Here is a 14,920-nt window from a genome sequence, read left to right as displayed (position 1 = left end):
ATGATGTTGAACAGCTGGTATGTTTCTTTGATTAAGAAAGGCTTTAGTAATATTTGATGCAGACTTACTTTGCAACTGTTTATTTTAGATACCAAGTGATGCTGCACCGGAACCTTGTCTATTTGGCAACTGTTGCTGATTCCAATGTAAATGTTCAGGCAGTACTACCTGTAAGTCTAGGCTTTGTCTTTATCCTATTCTGTTCATTATCAAACACACACACACACACACACACACATTTGTGCAGGTGTGGCTGTGTGGTTAAAAAGTTTGCATGCCAACCATTTTGTTTCAGATTCAGTTCCACTGCATGGTACCTTGGACTTTGGGCACATGTCTTTTACTACCTAAGCGCCAAGTCAGTCAAAGCCTTGTGAGTGGGTTTGGGTCTTAGAAATTGAAAGAAACCCATTGTGTGTGTGTGTTTATGTCTCCTTGTCTTGACATTGCATGATTGTTATAAATGAATATTATAATTTCCAGAATCCTGCTGAAACATGTCTGGCCAAAGAGAAACAGGTGAGGGTTGGTGACAGGAAAGTGCTGTAAATGAAACTCTTGACCTTTGAGTCACTTTGTAATTTCTAATAATATATATATGTATATCACCAGACTATCAGATGTTGTTATACACTGCTGGTCACAATACACTTTGCCTTGTTTTAGCTTTTGAATATGCCACCCTGCTGGCTAGGCAGGCCTATATATATATGTATATATGGTGGTTGTCTACTCCTTATGCAGAGATTGACCACCTCCTGTACCTACACTTTACAACCATCATGGCATCTGATGTGTGCACATTCCAACAGCCAAAATTCAAAGGACATTTATTTTTACGTTTTCTTGAAGATTATTTGACCACAGTGGCAGGATGACGACCTGGCCCAGCCTGTAATACACTGGGACACCTGCCAAGCCAAACCTGTTCCTCTGATGTTCCCAAGACTTTTTTGCCATTTACTGAATCTCTGAGAGACATTTTAGAATAAGTTACAAGTGCATTGTTAGGTTTCTGCCAACCAACCAATTCAATGACTTTACTAAGATCTGGTGTACAGGAAGTACCTGTGCAGATGACTAATTTTCAGTGGGTGTAGCTTGCACTGCACTACTCCCACCTGTTAGCCTAAGAAGACTTTTGCCGGTGTGACATGAAAATTGACAAAACCAGGAGCTTCCGAGGCCTCAGGTTTTATTTCAGAGCTTTCCTTCTAGGTAGATTACCAGCCTCGGTTAAAGAGATTCTACCTGCCCATGAGGTAGTCATTTGGTGTCATTCCAGACACCAAACCAACACTCAAATATCACTCCAGTGACCGGCACGGAGTAGCTCATTCATACATAAGAAAAGAAGAAAAGTACGATGTGATTTGCAAATATAAATAATATATATGAATATAAAAAAGTAAAAGATATGCAGTTTAAAAATATAAATATGTATATAAAAGTAAAAATATACATATAAGAAAAAAAAGAAAAGTACGGTATGTGAATAAGAAAAGATGCAATTGAAAAATATAAATAAAGTAAGATTTAAATATAAATAATATATATACATATAATGGGGGGAAAAGATATATAAATATTTACAGATATTTTGTTGGATGGCCATTGACTGCTCAGGAGTTCCTCCACCCTTTCACAGGTCTTATTTTTCATCCCGCAAGGTGTCCAACAACACCCTCCTCACCAAGCAAGCCTGGTGGGGTTGCCTGTTTAGTCGCCAACAACCTGACCTTACGACAGGTTGTACTGGATTAAATGTTACCAGTAGCACTCAAGGAACCCAACATAATAATATATATATATATATATTATATATATATATCATTTAAGTTTACTTTTCAATGCTAACATGGAGTTGAATGGGTCTCAGAGTCTCTTGCTACTTGTCATGCTTTTTCATCATGTGGTACACACACTATTAAAAACCAACCATCTTTTTCTTTATGCCATGATTTTAGCAAAGGTATCCAGCTGGATATCTTCAACTATTTCACAGTACCAACTGGTGTATTGTGCCATATCTACCAAGAATGAAGAGTTCTTTCTATACTGCATCTCCTTCATTTGTTGTTTCTTTTCTTTTTTTTTCTGGTATGGTTTTTAGCGATTGGATGCCCTTTCTATTACCATTTTACAGCATAGACTGGGTGCATTTTTTCAGTACCTCCAAAACTAAAAAGATCATCTGTTGAAAAATCTAGAGTCCCTCTTACTCTGTTTAATGTTTACTCTGAATTTCTGCTCATCTAGACACATGTTCTCACCATATAAGGAGGTAGTTAGGCTAACAATATTAGTCTAGGTCCACTAAAAACAATGATTGTTATTAATCTGTGTGTGTATGTCTAAGTGGAGGTTAGTTGCAACTACCACCAGACTGGCAGTCTAGTGCTAAAGGAAACAATACTACAATGCCTCTATCCAGTGATACAGAGTCTAAATTAAAGAATTGCTTTGTGAGTCTTTGTGCGTGAGAATTTATCTCTTAAATTACACATGGGAGAGTTTGTGTTATACACAAAATACAGAAACAACCACTTGTATAATTTCCAGTATTGGCTATAAATTATTTCATAGTGAGTAATTCTATTAATGATCTACAGAACTTACATTATCAGATTCATTTTAGTGGCAGTATGTTTGTGAATAACAAAACTTTCTTGTAGCTTTGTTAAAAGAGGTATAAAGATTATGATGGTATATAGTATAATACTGATGGGTATTGTGTTATACTCCCCACTGAAGGCAAGGCTCATGATCTCTACTTGCTTCAGATGTTTTTCTTAATAATAGGTACAAATATTTTACAGTTGAGTCTTTAAAAGGGAGATATAAGAAGGATTTCACCAAGTTGTGAGCGTTTGGATGTATGAAAAAAGACCAACATCATTCCATCCATGATAATATGGCAAATTGTGTGTTGCTGTGATAAAGATAGTTCCAGATATCCTTAGACCAGTGTTTCGCATAGTAGAGGAACTGTAAGGATTGAAAAGGGGTGAACAAATGTCTAATAACATTAAGATAGTTTCTTCTTAAATTTATTCAATGCCATGATGAAGAAAGAAGAATTATGTGGATGCAAACTCTGTTTTGTTTCCATTAATAACTTCTTTTGAGAGCCACTGCCTTATGTAATATAAAAGTGACATAATTTTACCTACTATTGCTGGCTTGGTGGTAATGGGAATTGTAAGGGATATAACTATTTTGTAATTAAGCACTTGCAACATTTCCCCCCATTAAATAACTTGTTATTATGTATGTATATTAATACACATTCTATGTATATATATTTACATTTCAACTGGTTTCTCATTAATTTATCACTGTTATCATAGAAGGTTTAGAACATTTATTTGCTAGAGAAATAGATTTAAGATTTGTGAGTCAAAAGAGGTGTGACCAATAGACTGGTATTCAATAAACCAATATCCTATTCTTTTACACTTTTGACGAACAGTAGTTTTAGCCTGGCATGGAGTACAAGGATGAGAAACCAAATTGCCACAGAAAATATATGTACTCCAAGTTTTAAGTTTTTACTGCAGCAAATTATTAAAGTTTGCCCCTTAAATATTCTTCATTAAGACCAGTATATAGGGACAAAATCTCTAGGTTACTAGGATTAAGTTCAGAATTGATAGTAGTCAGGATATACTTGTATTTCTTAACAGATTATTGAAATATCAGATTTGTCTGGTCTTAGAATTTCGTTCAGTTTGTTTCAGTAATAGATAACTTTAAATTGATTAAACTGTTATGATAAAGTTCCAGGTTTTTTTTTCTTTAAAGTAACATGGTTCCCCTAGAAGATGTAAGGGACATAACTGTTTTATCACTGAACTTTTATGGCAATGTAAAGCAGTAAAACAAACCAAACAGCGAGTACTTGTTTATGTTGTTTAATTTTGTTCATTAATGAATGCATTGAGTCTATGATTATGACTAAACTTTTATATATTTAGGCTCCTGGTCAGGTAAATCCCAACCAAGGTATGCCTGGAGGGCAAAACCCTGGTGGACCTCCTCCTAATAACTCAGCTCCCATGAATCAGATGCCAAGGCCAGGAAATATGCCTCCAAACCAAATGAATGCCCCGCCACCAGGTCAGTTTTTGTTTTTTGCTTTAAGTAATGTTGCTCAGTTATTGTGAGGCTATAACTCAGCTCAAGCAATGTTACAGCCATTGTGCTTTTATTTCAAGGTAAAACTGTTTGCCTTAATCTACCTGCCCCTCTTCTTCCCCCACCCCCAAAAAGTACAAGACCCTTTTCCAACAATCATTTGTTTATGACCTATATCGAAAAATATAACTTGGCCCCAAGTAGGCAAACAGTTGTATAACTATTGAGAATTGTAATTTTTATACAGTACTAGTAATTGCTGCTGTTGTTTTATTATTATTATTTTTTTCAAAGATGACTGACGGGTCTCCAGAGGCTGAGTTTTGGGCCAATTTTTATTGGCAATTTTGCTTAACACTTTTATATTTTTGAATATTTGTGTAGCCAAGCCGACTGGGATCTTGCTGAGCTAGTCGGTTAGGTGGAATTTTCTCCTTTTAGGGGTGAAATTTTCGTTTTAAAATTTGAAGTTTTGTATTGAAACTTATATATTTTGCCAAAATGTCTTTGAAGAGGACAAGCTGATTGGCAAGGCGCAGACATGCGCCATGCTGACCAGGTCTTTCCTCGATAACCTCCATCTCTTGTGCTACATCACGAAGCTGGTACAGGTGGGGCTTTGGTCAATTTAGATCAGTCTAAAGCCTTCTGTAGGGTTGACCATCGACACTTGGCAGCCAGTTTTGGTCTGGTCTTCTGTGAGTGTATTGCTGCTTTGTACAGTGGCATCAGCTCAGTCATACGGGAGAGTGGTCACCTTTCGGAACTGTTCAATATCTTGCGTTCAGTCCGCCAAGGATGCCATCTCTCCTCCCTCCTCTACATAATGACTCTCAAGCCATTACTGTAGAAGTTGGAGGCTTTGAAGGGTTTCCTGTGTGATCTGGGATGTGGAAGGAGCATGTCTGCCTATGCCAACAATGTCGCCGTAATGGTGTCATGCCACAGGCACATCGACCTGATTGGCGAGATGCTAAGCAAATACGAAGTGGAGACAGGTGCGAAAATTAATGCAGAAAGTCTGTGGGCTTGCAATTTGGGACCTGGAGGAGCAAGTCCATGCTGTCCAACAGTGTTGTGGGGTGCTGGACAGACGGTCCTGTTAAATTGCTTGGGGTCTGATTTGGTCCAGACCTCCAGGTGCAGAAAAACTGGGATTAGGTGATGAGCAGAGTGGCTAATCTCACCCAGAAATGAGCCGAGAGGAAGCTGTCTCTGGAAGATCAAGCGGAGGTGGCGAATGCGTTCAACATATCTGTTATCTATTACTGCTTGGCTGTCATCCCTTGTTCCGACCGCTGGTTAACCAAGCTGGTGCGCTTGCTCTTTGACTTTATGTGAAAAGGTCAGGTACCACTGGTCAGGCACTCCATCTGCTGTCAACAGCCACTGAACAGAGGCCTGGGCATGCCATGGTTGCTGATGCGCAGACATGCGCTCAGGCTACGGCATCTCAAGCGTTTCCTAGATGGTGAGTAGGTGTAGTTGCCGTTTGTCAGGCTCTCCTTTCCACGGCTCATGTCCTTGACGAAGCTGCAATCTTGGATCAAACGTAGACCAAGAAAGGGCGCTTGGCACCTTGAGTGCTGTCAAGCTGTCACCACCCTCCGCCAGGTGGGCAATGCGATCAGTAGTAGTTCCACTCTAGCATTCTATAGAGGGTTAGTGCAGGAAAAGTGCGATGACATTCTCAGGGAAACTCTAGGCATCAACAATGACCAACTGAGCAGTCTTTTTGGCAGAACTTTTGGGCCGGGGCCCATGGATAACTTCCAAAAGTCCCTTGTCTGGCAGTGCTACCGAGGGGCGCTGCATGTTCGGGATAAACTCTACCAGCACAGAAGTGCTGTCAGCCAGGCCTGCCCGAGGTGAGCTCAGAATGACCAAACCATTCTTCACGCACTCGTCCAGTGTCCAATACCTGTGGATTTATGTCGAACAGCTACTGTTGTGTGTAGGATGGATCTGGCTATCAGCTGAATCTGTAGTGAAGATTGCCCCGCCGACCGCCTTTAACCGGGATGGCATGGCAATTTTCATTTGTCTGGTGGCTGTAGCAAAAGAGGTGGTACAGTTGACACATTTGAAAGGACTAAAGTCAGACTTTCCTCTTTGGCCAAGGCCTCATCAACTTTTTCAAGTTTCACTTGAAAAGGAAGGTGAGAGTAGAGAGGAAAGTGCTGTCTCACAGCAAATTTGTTGAAAAGTGGGTGAATGCTGGTAACATGGCCAGTATGAATGGACCAATTCTGAGATTACACCTGTAAAAAAAAGAAATATAAAAGACGGGGCTCTCTCGCCATTTGACCAGGCTCTCATGGCTTTTATGGATTTTTCCATGAGTAACCTTTCAATGTGCCTCCCTCTATTGAAAGTTTTTTTTACTTGTTTACACGGACCTTTCTTTTTCACAAAATCCTTTGTTTTTATCGTCCTGTGTTTGCCCTTTCATGTTTTTGATTTTATATTAGCCCTTGTGGCCAATAAACTAGAATTTATTATTATTATTATTATTATTTTATATATAAGTTATTTTGCCATTATTACTAAGCATCCTGTCAATTTGCATTGGCAATTTTGAATGCATATGTTACAGAACCTGAAGATTTAAGTATTATAGTTGCTGTCAGCTACCATGAGCTTGATAGGTGGTATGATATATACTTGCAGCAGCTGTTCCATGATATTTACCTTATTTAATCTGTTGAATAGCATTTGAGTTGTTAGGAACCATACAGTGTTGTCTTTGGTGGCTTTTATTTACATCTCTTTATATTTCTGAGTTCAAAATCCATCACTGCTAATTTTACCTTCCGTCTTTCTGTTGTAAATAAAATAAGTAGCAGGTACCTACTAGCTATATTCAGCTGTTCCTGTTTCAAAATGTATGGCTGTGTACTTGTTAGATATCATTTAAGTTCTTATCTCTTTTAAAATAGGGTGCTTTGTATCCATTTTGTAAAATGTTTATTGATGGAAGTAACTTAAGTACAGAAGACTTTAAGAAGTCCAATCTAAAAGTTTCTTCATGTTTTTGCTTTAAGGAATAAATTCTTGATTTTGTTGGATACAGTGTTTAATCTTTTATGTATGCTGTTCATCAGAAACGATCAGCTTGATCTAAGATACTGTATTTATGTAACCAGTAGCAGTGAAGTTAGCTGTTATCTATTGGATTGGTGCATAATTAATGACTGTTTTATAACTTAATTTACAATTGATAAAAAAAAACTGGTCATTAATTATGCACCAACCCAATCAAAGTCATTAACTCTTGTGTCAACTAATACATACAGTTAATGAGCGATTTATTGGAAAACATTCTAGCTTTAAGGATTAGTTGTTCGAGAATAAATATACGAAATTAAATCCAGCCACGGTACTATGGAAGAATGGATATAAATCAAGAAGAAAGAATAAAAAGTCATAGAAAGTATACTCTGTACTTGTTATATTTTTGTTTATTCTGACTCTAGCCCAATAAATTTGTTTGTGGTAAAACTGTAAATGACCTCTAAACTCTTACATAACAGGTAGTACTGGTATGCCAATGACATCTGCTGGTGGCCAACCTGGTTACAATGGACCTCAGCAGTCTATGTCAGGCTATTCTCGGCCACAAATGAATCAACAACAGCAAGCTATGATGACACAAGGAAAATCACGTGCAGGTAATTCTAAATTTGGTGTTTCTGATTTTGTGAGTTGTTGAATATCTCAGGGAAAATATAAACAATATCATCTTGTCAAATTTTAAATAATTTTCTTTGTTGTGATTGTTTTAGAATTTGGTTGTTTTTTTTATTTCTTTTTTTCTACAATTTGTACATACTATATGTTAATTCTTTTGAATTCAACATCTTCACCTAAATACTCTAGATTCTCTTCCCTTGCCACTACTAGCTCCTTCGAGCATTTTTCCAAACACAAATCATCCAATCCATGTGTCTGATTCTTTGATTGTATATATAGTTTTGGCATTTTGGTGGAAGAATGTAATTATTGATATACTCATCATTAACCTAAGAATAGATTATGGTAGCTTAAAGATCAACTATTACAGGTTGTTAATAAATAGAGTCAATGTAAACAAAGAAAAAATTATTGTTTTGATCTAACAAATTAGTTGTCTGTCTGTGTACATATATATTAGTAAACTATGCATTATTGGTATTTTTAAATGTTTTTTGTAGGTCCTCCAATGAATACTCCAAATGCTATGAACAATCAACCTGGCTACGGTCCACCTATGTCTCAACAGCAACAAGGGCCTCCTCCCCAAAGTCCACAGGGTTATCCAGGTCCTCAACAACCTATGATGTCACAATCTTCTTCAGCTCCTCCAGGAATGTCTCAGGGTCAGGCTATGCCACCACAGCAGTCAATGATGCAACAGAGTCAAGCTGGCAACAATCCTATGATGAGTGGGCCTTCTCCAGGACCGCCACCTTCAAATCAACCAATGGGATCACGAGCAATGCCACCACCCAATGCCTATAGGAGATCACCATCTCAGGGTAGGCTCAATATGCAAGGTGAAAGACACTTTCAGAAACTTTTTTTTTTACACATTTTCGGAAGTGTGTTATTTAACTGTCTTTTTATTTTTCCCTTTCCATCAAAACCCACTAACCCTAAGTGATTTTATTGAGAAATTTTGGAATATTTTTATTTTCTGTTAGTATTTAGCTAGTTACTTGCAATTATTCAACTGGAATCAAATTAAAAATAAGTTCAGAGACAAGTCTTTGGTCTATTTTCATTCTCTCTTGTCACTATGTCTTTTCTCTTATTGCTGAGTTATATATCCTTGTAACTTGTGGGAAAGAAAGAGTAAGCAGTCATATAAAGTTAATAATAAACAAACCATCCTCCTTTAAATTTACTTTGTCCCCATAATTTTGCCCCTAAATTTTCTGTAGCACAGATATTCGCATATCAAGTGTATTACTCTATTTAAGTCTCTATTACAGTCTTCTACTCTGTATGTTTTGGGTATGGAAATATACCCTAGAGATTGGCAGTAATGCAATCATTTCACAGATTAAATCTAATGTTTTATAGGCAATAAATTGGCTGTTAGCACCAGACAAAATGCTTTGCAGTACTTATTCCAGCTTTTTTTGCTCTGAATTCAAATTTTGCAACGGTCAACTTTGCCACTCATCTTCTGGAGTTAACAAAAAACTCCCAGTCTTGGGCAGTGGACTGGCAGAATCATTGGAATGTCAAATGGGATGCCTTGTGTTATGCGTTCTGGTTTCTTGCATTCAGAATTCAAATCCTGTTGTGGTCTACATGAGTGGTAGATTGAATCTATTGCCTACTTTCACAATATCTCCTGGTCTTTGTATGCTTTTTGCACAATCCACTCTGTTGTAGCCATTCCTTTTACTGTCTTGGGGATCCTGTAAAAGGTCATGGTCAATGCCCTTTCCTCCTGAAGAAATGATTAAAAACTGTATAGCTATATAGAGTCAAGTATATTTAACTATAGTGGAAAAACTGCTAGTTCTTCTCCTTCATTCTTAGAAACTTAAGTATTATTGTTTGTTTACAGAAAATATTGAGGTGGTAAAATCTTTTGCTTAATTCTAGTATCCTGAATTAAACTTAGTTTGAGTTAAAAGAAATATGTTTATGCTATAATTTCATATTACCAAATTTGATTTCTCTTGACTAGTATTTATATCCTTAATTAAAAAGGATGCAGGAATTTGAAGATTTCTTAATAGACAACATTATATTGTTTAAAAGTTGATGGAGGTGGCAGTGAATTTTGAACTGATGATTAGATTAGAAATTGTTTTAAAAAGAAAGAAAAGCAAAGTTTTGCACGAGTTGTTCATTTCAACATTAAATGCACTGTCACTTTGTTTAAACAAGTACCTGCATGAATCATAAGTTGAAAACCTGCTTCCACTGGATCTCATCAAACAAGACAGTTGTACCTCACTCTGGTGAACTTTTATGCCCTAGCTGTTAGAAAAAGTAAATTCTAATTCTTAAGAGTGTCTCTGATTCATTGAGTAACTGTGACATAATTATTTTAGAAATAACAAACTTGTTCCAAGATATCAATATTTATTTGGAGTATGTTGTAAAAATGCAAAATTTTATGTAGATGATGTGTCAACCCATTGAGAATGAACTTTTGCTGATCAAATTTATCTTAATGCAATACTTTTTTTCTCTTGACAGGCCAGCAGTATGGTCAGCAGCAAGCTTATGCCCAGCAGCAGTATAATTCACAGCCACCATACACTCAGGGTCAAGGACAGCAGTCTTACACTCAACAACCAGGTTACAGTCAAGCTCCAGGACCTGGTGGAGGTCCAGCACCTGGACCCAACATGTCTCCACAGTCACAGTACACAAACTATCCTGGCGGTGGTCAATCTCAAACACGCTATAACCCCTATAATAGACCTCCTCAGGGTCCACCAGGTATGCCACCTTCTGGACCTCTTCCACCTGGTTCCATGCAAGGTCCACCTGGTTCTATGCAGGGTCCACCCGGAGGCATGCAGGGTCCACCCGGTGGCATGCAAGGTCCACCTGGTGGTATGCAAGGTCCACCTGGTGGCATGCAAGGTCCACCTGGTGGCATGCAAGGTCCACCTGGAGGTATGCAAGGTCCACCTGGAGGTATGCAGGGTCCACCTGGAGGTATGCAAGGTCCACCTGGAGGTATGCAAGGTCCTCCTGGAGGTATGCAAGGTCCTCCTGGAGGCATGCAAGGTCCTCCTGGAGGCATGCAGGGCCCACCTGGCTCTATGCAGGGCCCACCAAGTTCCATGCAAGGCCCACCAGGATCTATGCAAGGTCCACCAGGATCCATGCAAGGCCCACCTGGTTCTATGCAAGGTCCCCCAGGGTCCATGCAAGGCCCACCTGGTCCCATGCAAGGTCCACCAGGATCCATGCAAGGCCCACCAGGATCTATGTCTGGTCCTCCTGGTTCAATGTCTGGCCCACCAGGTTCTATGTCTGGGCCACCAGGCCCCATGTCTGGACCACCAGGTCCTATGTCTGGTCCACCAGGACCCATGTCTGGTCCAGCAGGTCCAATGTCTGGTCCACCTGTTTCCATGTCTGGTCCACCAGTTTCTATGTCTGGTCCTCCTGTTTCCATGTCTGGTCCTCCTGGTTCTATGTCTGTTACTCCAGTTTCTATGTCTGGTCCGATGGGGCCTAGTGGTGGTGGACAAATGAATCCCAACAGCAATCAAATGGGTGGACAAAACCAAATGCCAGTGTCAGGAAGTAATTCAATGCAACAGTCAAATAGTATGAGCAACAGTGTTAGCGGGGCAGGTGGTGGAGGTGGTGGTGGTGGTGGTGGCAGCGGTGGTGTTGGCAGCAACAGTAATAGCAGTGGTGGTGGAAGTAGCAACAGTGGTCAGTCACACATGCCTAATAGCCAGATGTCTAGTCAAGGTCAGACAGGTTACTCTTACAACCAAAACCAGTATTAATATAGCAACCTCATTGTGTTTGATACAATGCCCTACTCTCCCTCCACTTGACCTTGTTCACCACATTTAATTTTTTTTTACCTTCCCTTCCATGGCTCTCATAAAGGACAATTAAAGGCAATGGCCAGGACAGTGGTAGTATCACTTGGCTAAAAGCTGTCTTGGCTCTGGGGTCAAATCCCACCAAAGTTGGCTTTGCCTTTCATCCCTAGTGGGGTGGGATGGGGTGTAAAATATGAACTACATGTAATTTTACTGGTGTCAGTTAAATCTCAGCTCAACCCTATACTTTTCCTACAAAGTACTGGAGATGTATCTTGAGAAAAATTATTATTATTATTAAAGACGGTAAAGCACTGGAAGAGATGCTTTAAATGTTGGATTTGGTATCTCTCTTTTCAAAGTTCAAATCCTGTAAGTGTTGATGAAATAATTACTTACAATATTAGGAATGAATAAAATTTGGGCTAATGCCTATTCAAAGAATTACTATTATCATTATTATGTAATGTCATGAGTGCCATAGCTGCAGAATTTGGTTCTCAAAGAACTACATGTGCATCCTGGTTTCATTTCCATCATAAAGGATCAAGGAAAAGGCATTTCTCTTTCCACATTCATTTTCCTCTCTTTCAATAAATTCAAGGCTTTCAGAAATCATTATTGTTATATCACTGCTGTTACTGAAAATAGTAATGTGCAGTTGCTTGAGAGAGCTGGATAGGCTGCTTTTGGTATCACTTCAATGCCTTGTTCTAAGCTCAAATCTAACTAGGATCAGCTTTGCCTTTCATCTCATCAGGACCAAATGACACATTGTGGGTTATTCAGTCAACTATACCCTTCCTTCCTACAAATTTGGCCTTGTGCCAAGAGAAAATAAACCATTATTATTTGTAGTATTACTACGACTGTATGAATTAAACATTTAAAAACTTTTACCTAGAAAGGTGGGGAAAGTGGAAAGCTGTTGAACTTGTATGGTGGTATGAGGAGGAGGGGCTGAACTAACACCCTAGTTGGGATCTGGACTGAAGCACTATGCTCAGATGGCTTGCTAATTGTGCTACATTCTCAGATTTGACCCATTCAGGTATTTTTATATATTTCTCTTTCTATGATCATTTGTGATGATGTTGCTAGGAAATACAAAACAAAACAAAGTGACTCTGAAATCTAATGCAAAGGTTTTGAAGTACTTGTGATCACCAGCATTATGGGTATGTGTGTATATACGCATTTCAGTTGTGCGTAACACTGTCAGTGCAAACTGTACAGGTTTTCTCCCCATTCCCTTTTTTTTGTGTAATTCCATTTTACCCTAACCAAGTCACGTCCACATGCAAAACATAAACACAAAAGAAACATTACAAAAAACTTCTCATAATCACCAATTAACATCACAGTTGCCTTGTATAATTATCTTTAATATCAGCTCAAAACTTTTTTATGGTCATACATAAAGTGCTTTTTCTTTTCCTTCCTTTATTTGGAATTGTTATGTTTATTTGCATTTAAAAGGGGAGTGAGTTAAGTGTGAAAGTATTTATAGTATTTAAAAGCTTTTTTTTTTCTAATTTTTATTTATTTTTCTTTTTTAATATTTGAAACTTTTAAGCTTATTTGCATTTAAGCATGGGTGGGTAAAGAATGTATGTGAGTATTTATATATTTGAAAGATCTTTTTCCCCTGATTATTGAAACAGAAGAATATGGGTTGAGATTTTTAAATGTATTTTTAAATTTAAATTTTTTTAATGCTTTTCCTTTCTCCAAAGAGTTACCATGTATGTTTGCATATAAATGTGTGTGTGTGACTATTTTATTCATTTTTTTTTTAATATCAGTTATCCATTTAGAAAAATTTTTATATTTTCTTCTGACAGTGCAATGATTGAATAAAAGATTTTTCCTCTTCATTCCTAATACATATTTTTAGTCAGTTTGGCTGCTTCTATCCTAAACAGCATTGTTTGATAAGAAAGACTTTTTGAAAGGAGCAGAAATGAGAGAAATCTTATATTCTTCCATTATTTACTATTAGTAGTTATTATTTCTGTAGTCTTTAGAGGTTGTAACACCTTAGTGGATCTGGTGTGCCTCTCACCTCATGAATAATGAGTTCGGATTTCATCATAAGCTTTGTACTGTCCTTAGGAAAAGTGCTTCGTGCTTGTTTGTCTTGGTCTGGCAAAAAAGGATGGGTGTCACCAGGTTGCAAAAAAGCTCTAGACAAAAACAGCTCTGGCCAGCTGTTGCAATAATCCTAACTTGTTTAGGAATGGTATTTTGTCTTTTTTATTTTTGTTTGTTGTTATTGATAGCTCACGAGTTGTACAGTCTGTTTGGAACCAGAGATTTCTCATTCTTACCAAATGGAGACACAGTGCCTACCAGATAAATAGCAAACAAGCATGGAGGTGACTTTTTTTTTTATGGGCAGGCATACTAACTCTAACAGTCCACTATAAAAACAATTTTTTTTTCTATCTTTATGGCTTGGGTGGGAGAATGAATGAATTTATGATACATGGGTTCGATATCTTCAACATCACAACCACTATCATTGTCATTTTCATTATCATCATCATAATCATCGTCATCATCATTCTCATCATCCTCATTGGTAATTAGCCTTCAACATGTGCTGGACTTAAATTGTAGGTGGGCTTCTCTATGAACCTAAAACTATATCTTTTGCCAGAGTTGGTCAACATCAGTTTTAATAAAAAAAAAATTTGAAAATTGAAATCTAATAAACTCAGCTTTAATTGAATCTAAGGACTCCATTTCATTTCAAATTCAATGTGGAGTCGCTATTGACTTTGCAAATTTATATTTTTATTTTATTATTAATATCTCCCATTTTCCATTAATACATTATCATTTCCCAACTAATTTTTAACCCCCAGGAACCAATTATATATTTTTTTCTTCTCTACTCCACCTCCATACTGCCTCGACTCTTGTAAAAACAAACAAAAAATATTTCCACAATAATAAAGTTAATTAAAAAAAAAACTGTGCTTCCTGATACAAAACATCTTTCTTCAATGATATTTATATAAGGTTTTGAAAAAATAAATTTTGAAAAATGTGTGTAAAAAAATATTAGAAAAGACAAAAGTTGTACTTTCTGTCAATTGTATGCTGTATATGTGTGTGTGTGTATATAGATGTGTATCTATGCATATTTATATATATCTATACATATATGTATGTGTGTGTGTATGTATATATATATCCATATATGTATATGTGTGTGTATATATGTATATATATTCATATATGTATGTATATATATC

General features: G+C 37.5%; 1 protein-coding gene across 1 annotated transcript in view; it reads left to right on the top strand.

Moving 5' to 3' along the window:
* Nucleotides 1-14,656, top strand: part of LOC115211113 (basic salivary proline-rich protein 1) — a 29,999-nt gene extending 15,343 nt beyond the window's left edge. Inside the window, exons 3-7 of the mRNA XM_029780032.2 lie at nucleotides 89-170; nucleotides 3,978-4,119; nucleotides 7,671-7,808; nucleotides 8,331-8,672; nucleotides 10,339-14,656. Of these exons, the coding sequence (XP_029635892.1) occupies nucleotides 89-170; nucleotides 3,978-4,119; nucleotides 7,671-7,808; nucleotides 8,331-8,672; nucleotides 10,339-11,615 (1,981 nt within the window). The 3' untranslated portion in view covers nucleotides 11,616-14,656. The remainder of the gene's footprint in view (nucleotides 1-88; nucleotides 171-3,977; nucleotides 4,120-7,670; nucleotides 7,809-8,330; nucleotides 8,673-10,338) is intronic.
* Nucleotides 14,657-14,920: the final 264 nt, after the last annotated feature.

This window comes from Octopus sinensis, linkage group LG1, assembly GCF_006345805.1.
Source record: "Octopus sinensis linkage group LG1, ASM634580v1, whole genome shotgun sequence".
In the NCBI taxonomy this organism is placed as follows: domain Eukaryota; kingdom Metazoa; phylum Mollusca; class Cephalopoda; order Octopoda; family Octopodidae; genus Octopus; species Octopus sinensis.
This window is presented reverse-complemented; position numbering and strand designations above follow the sequence as displayed.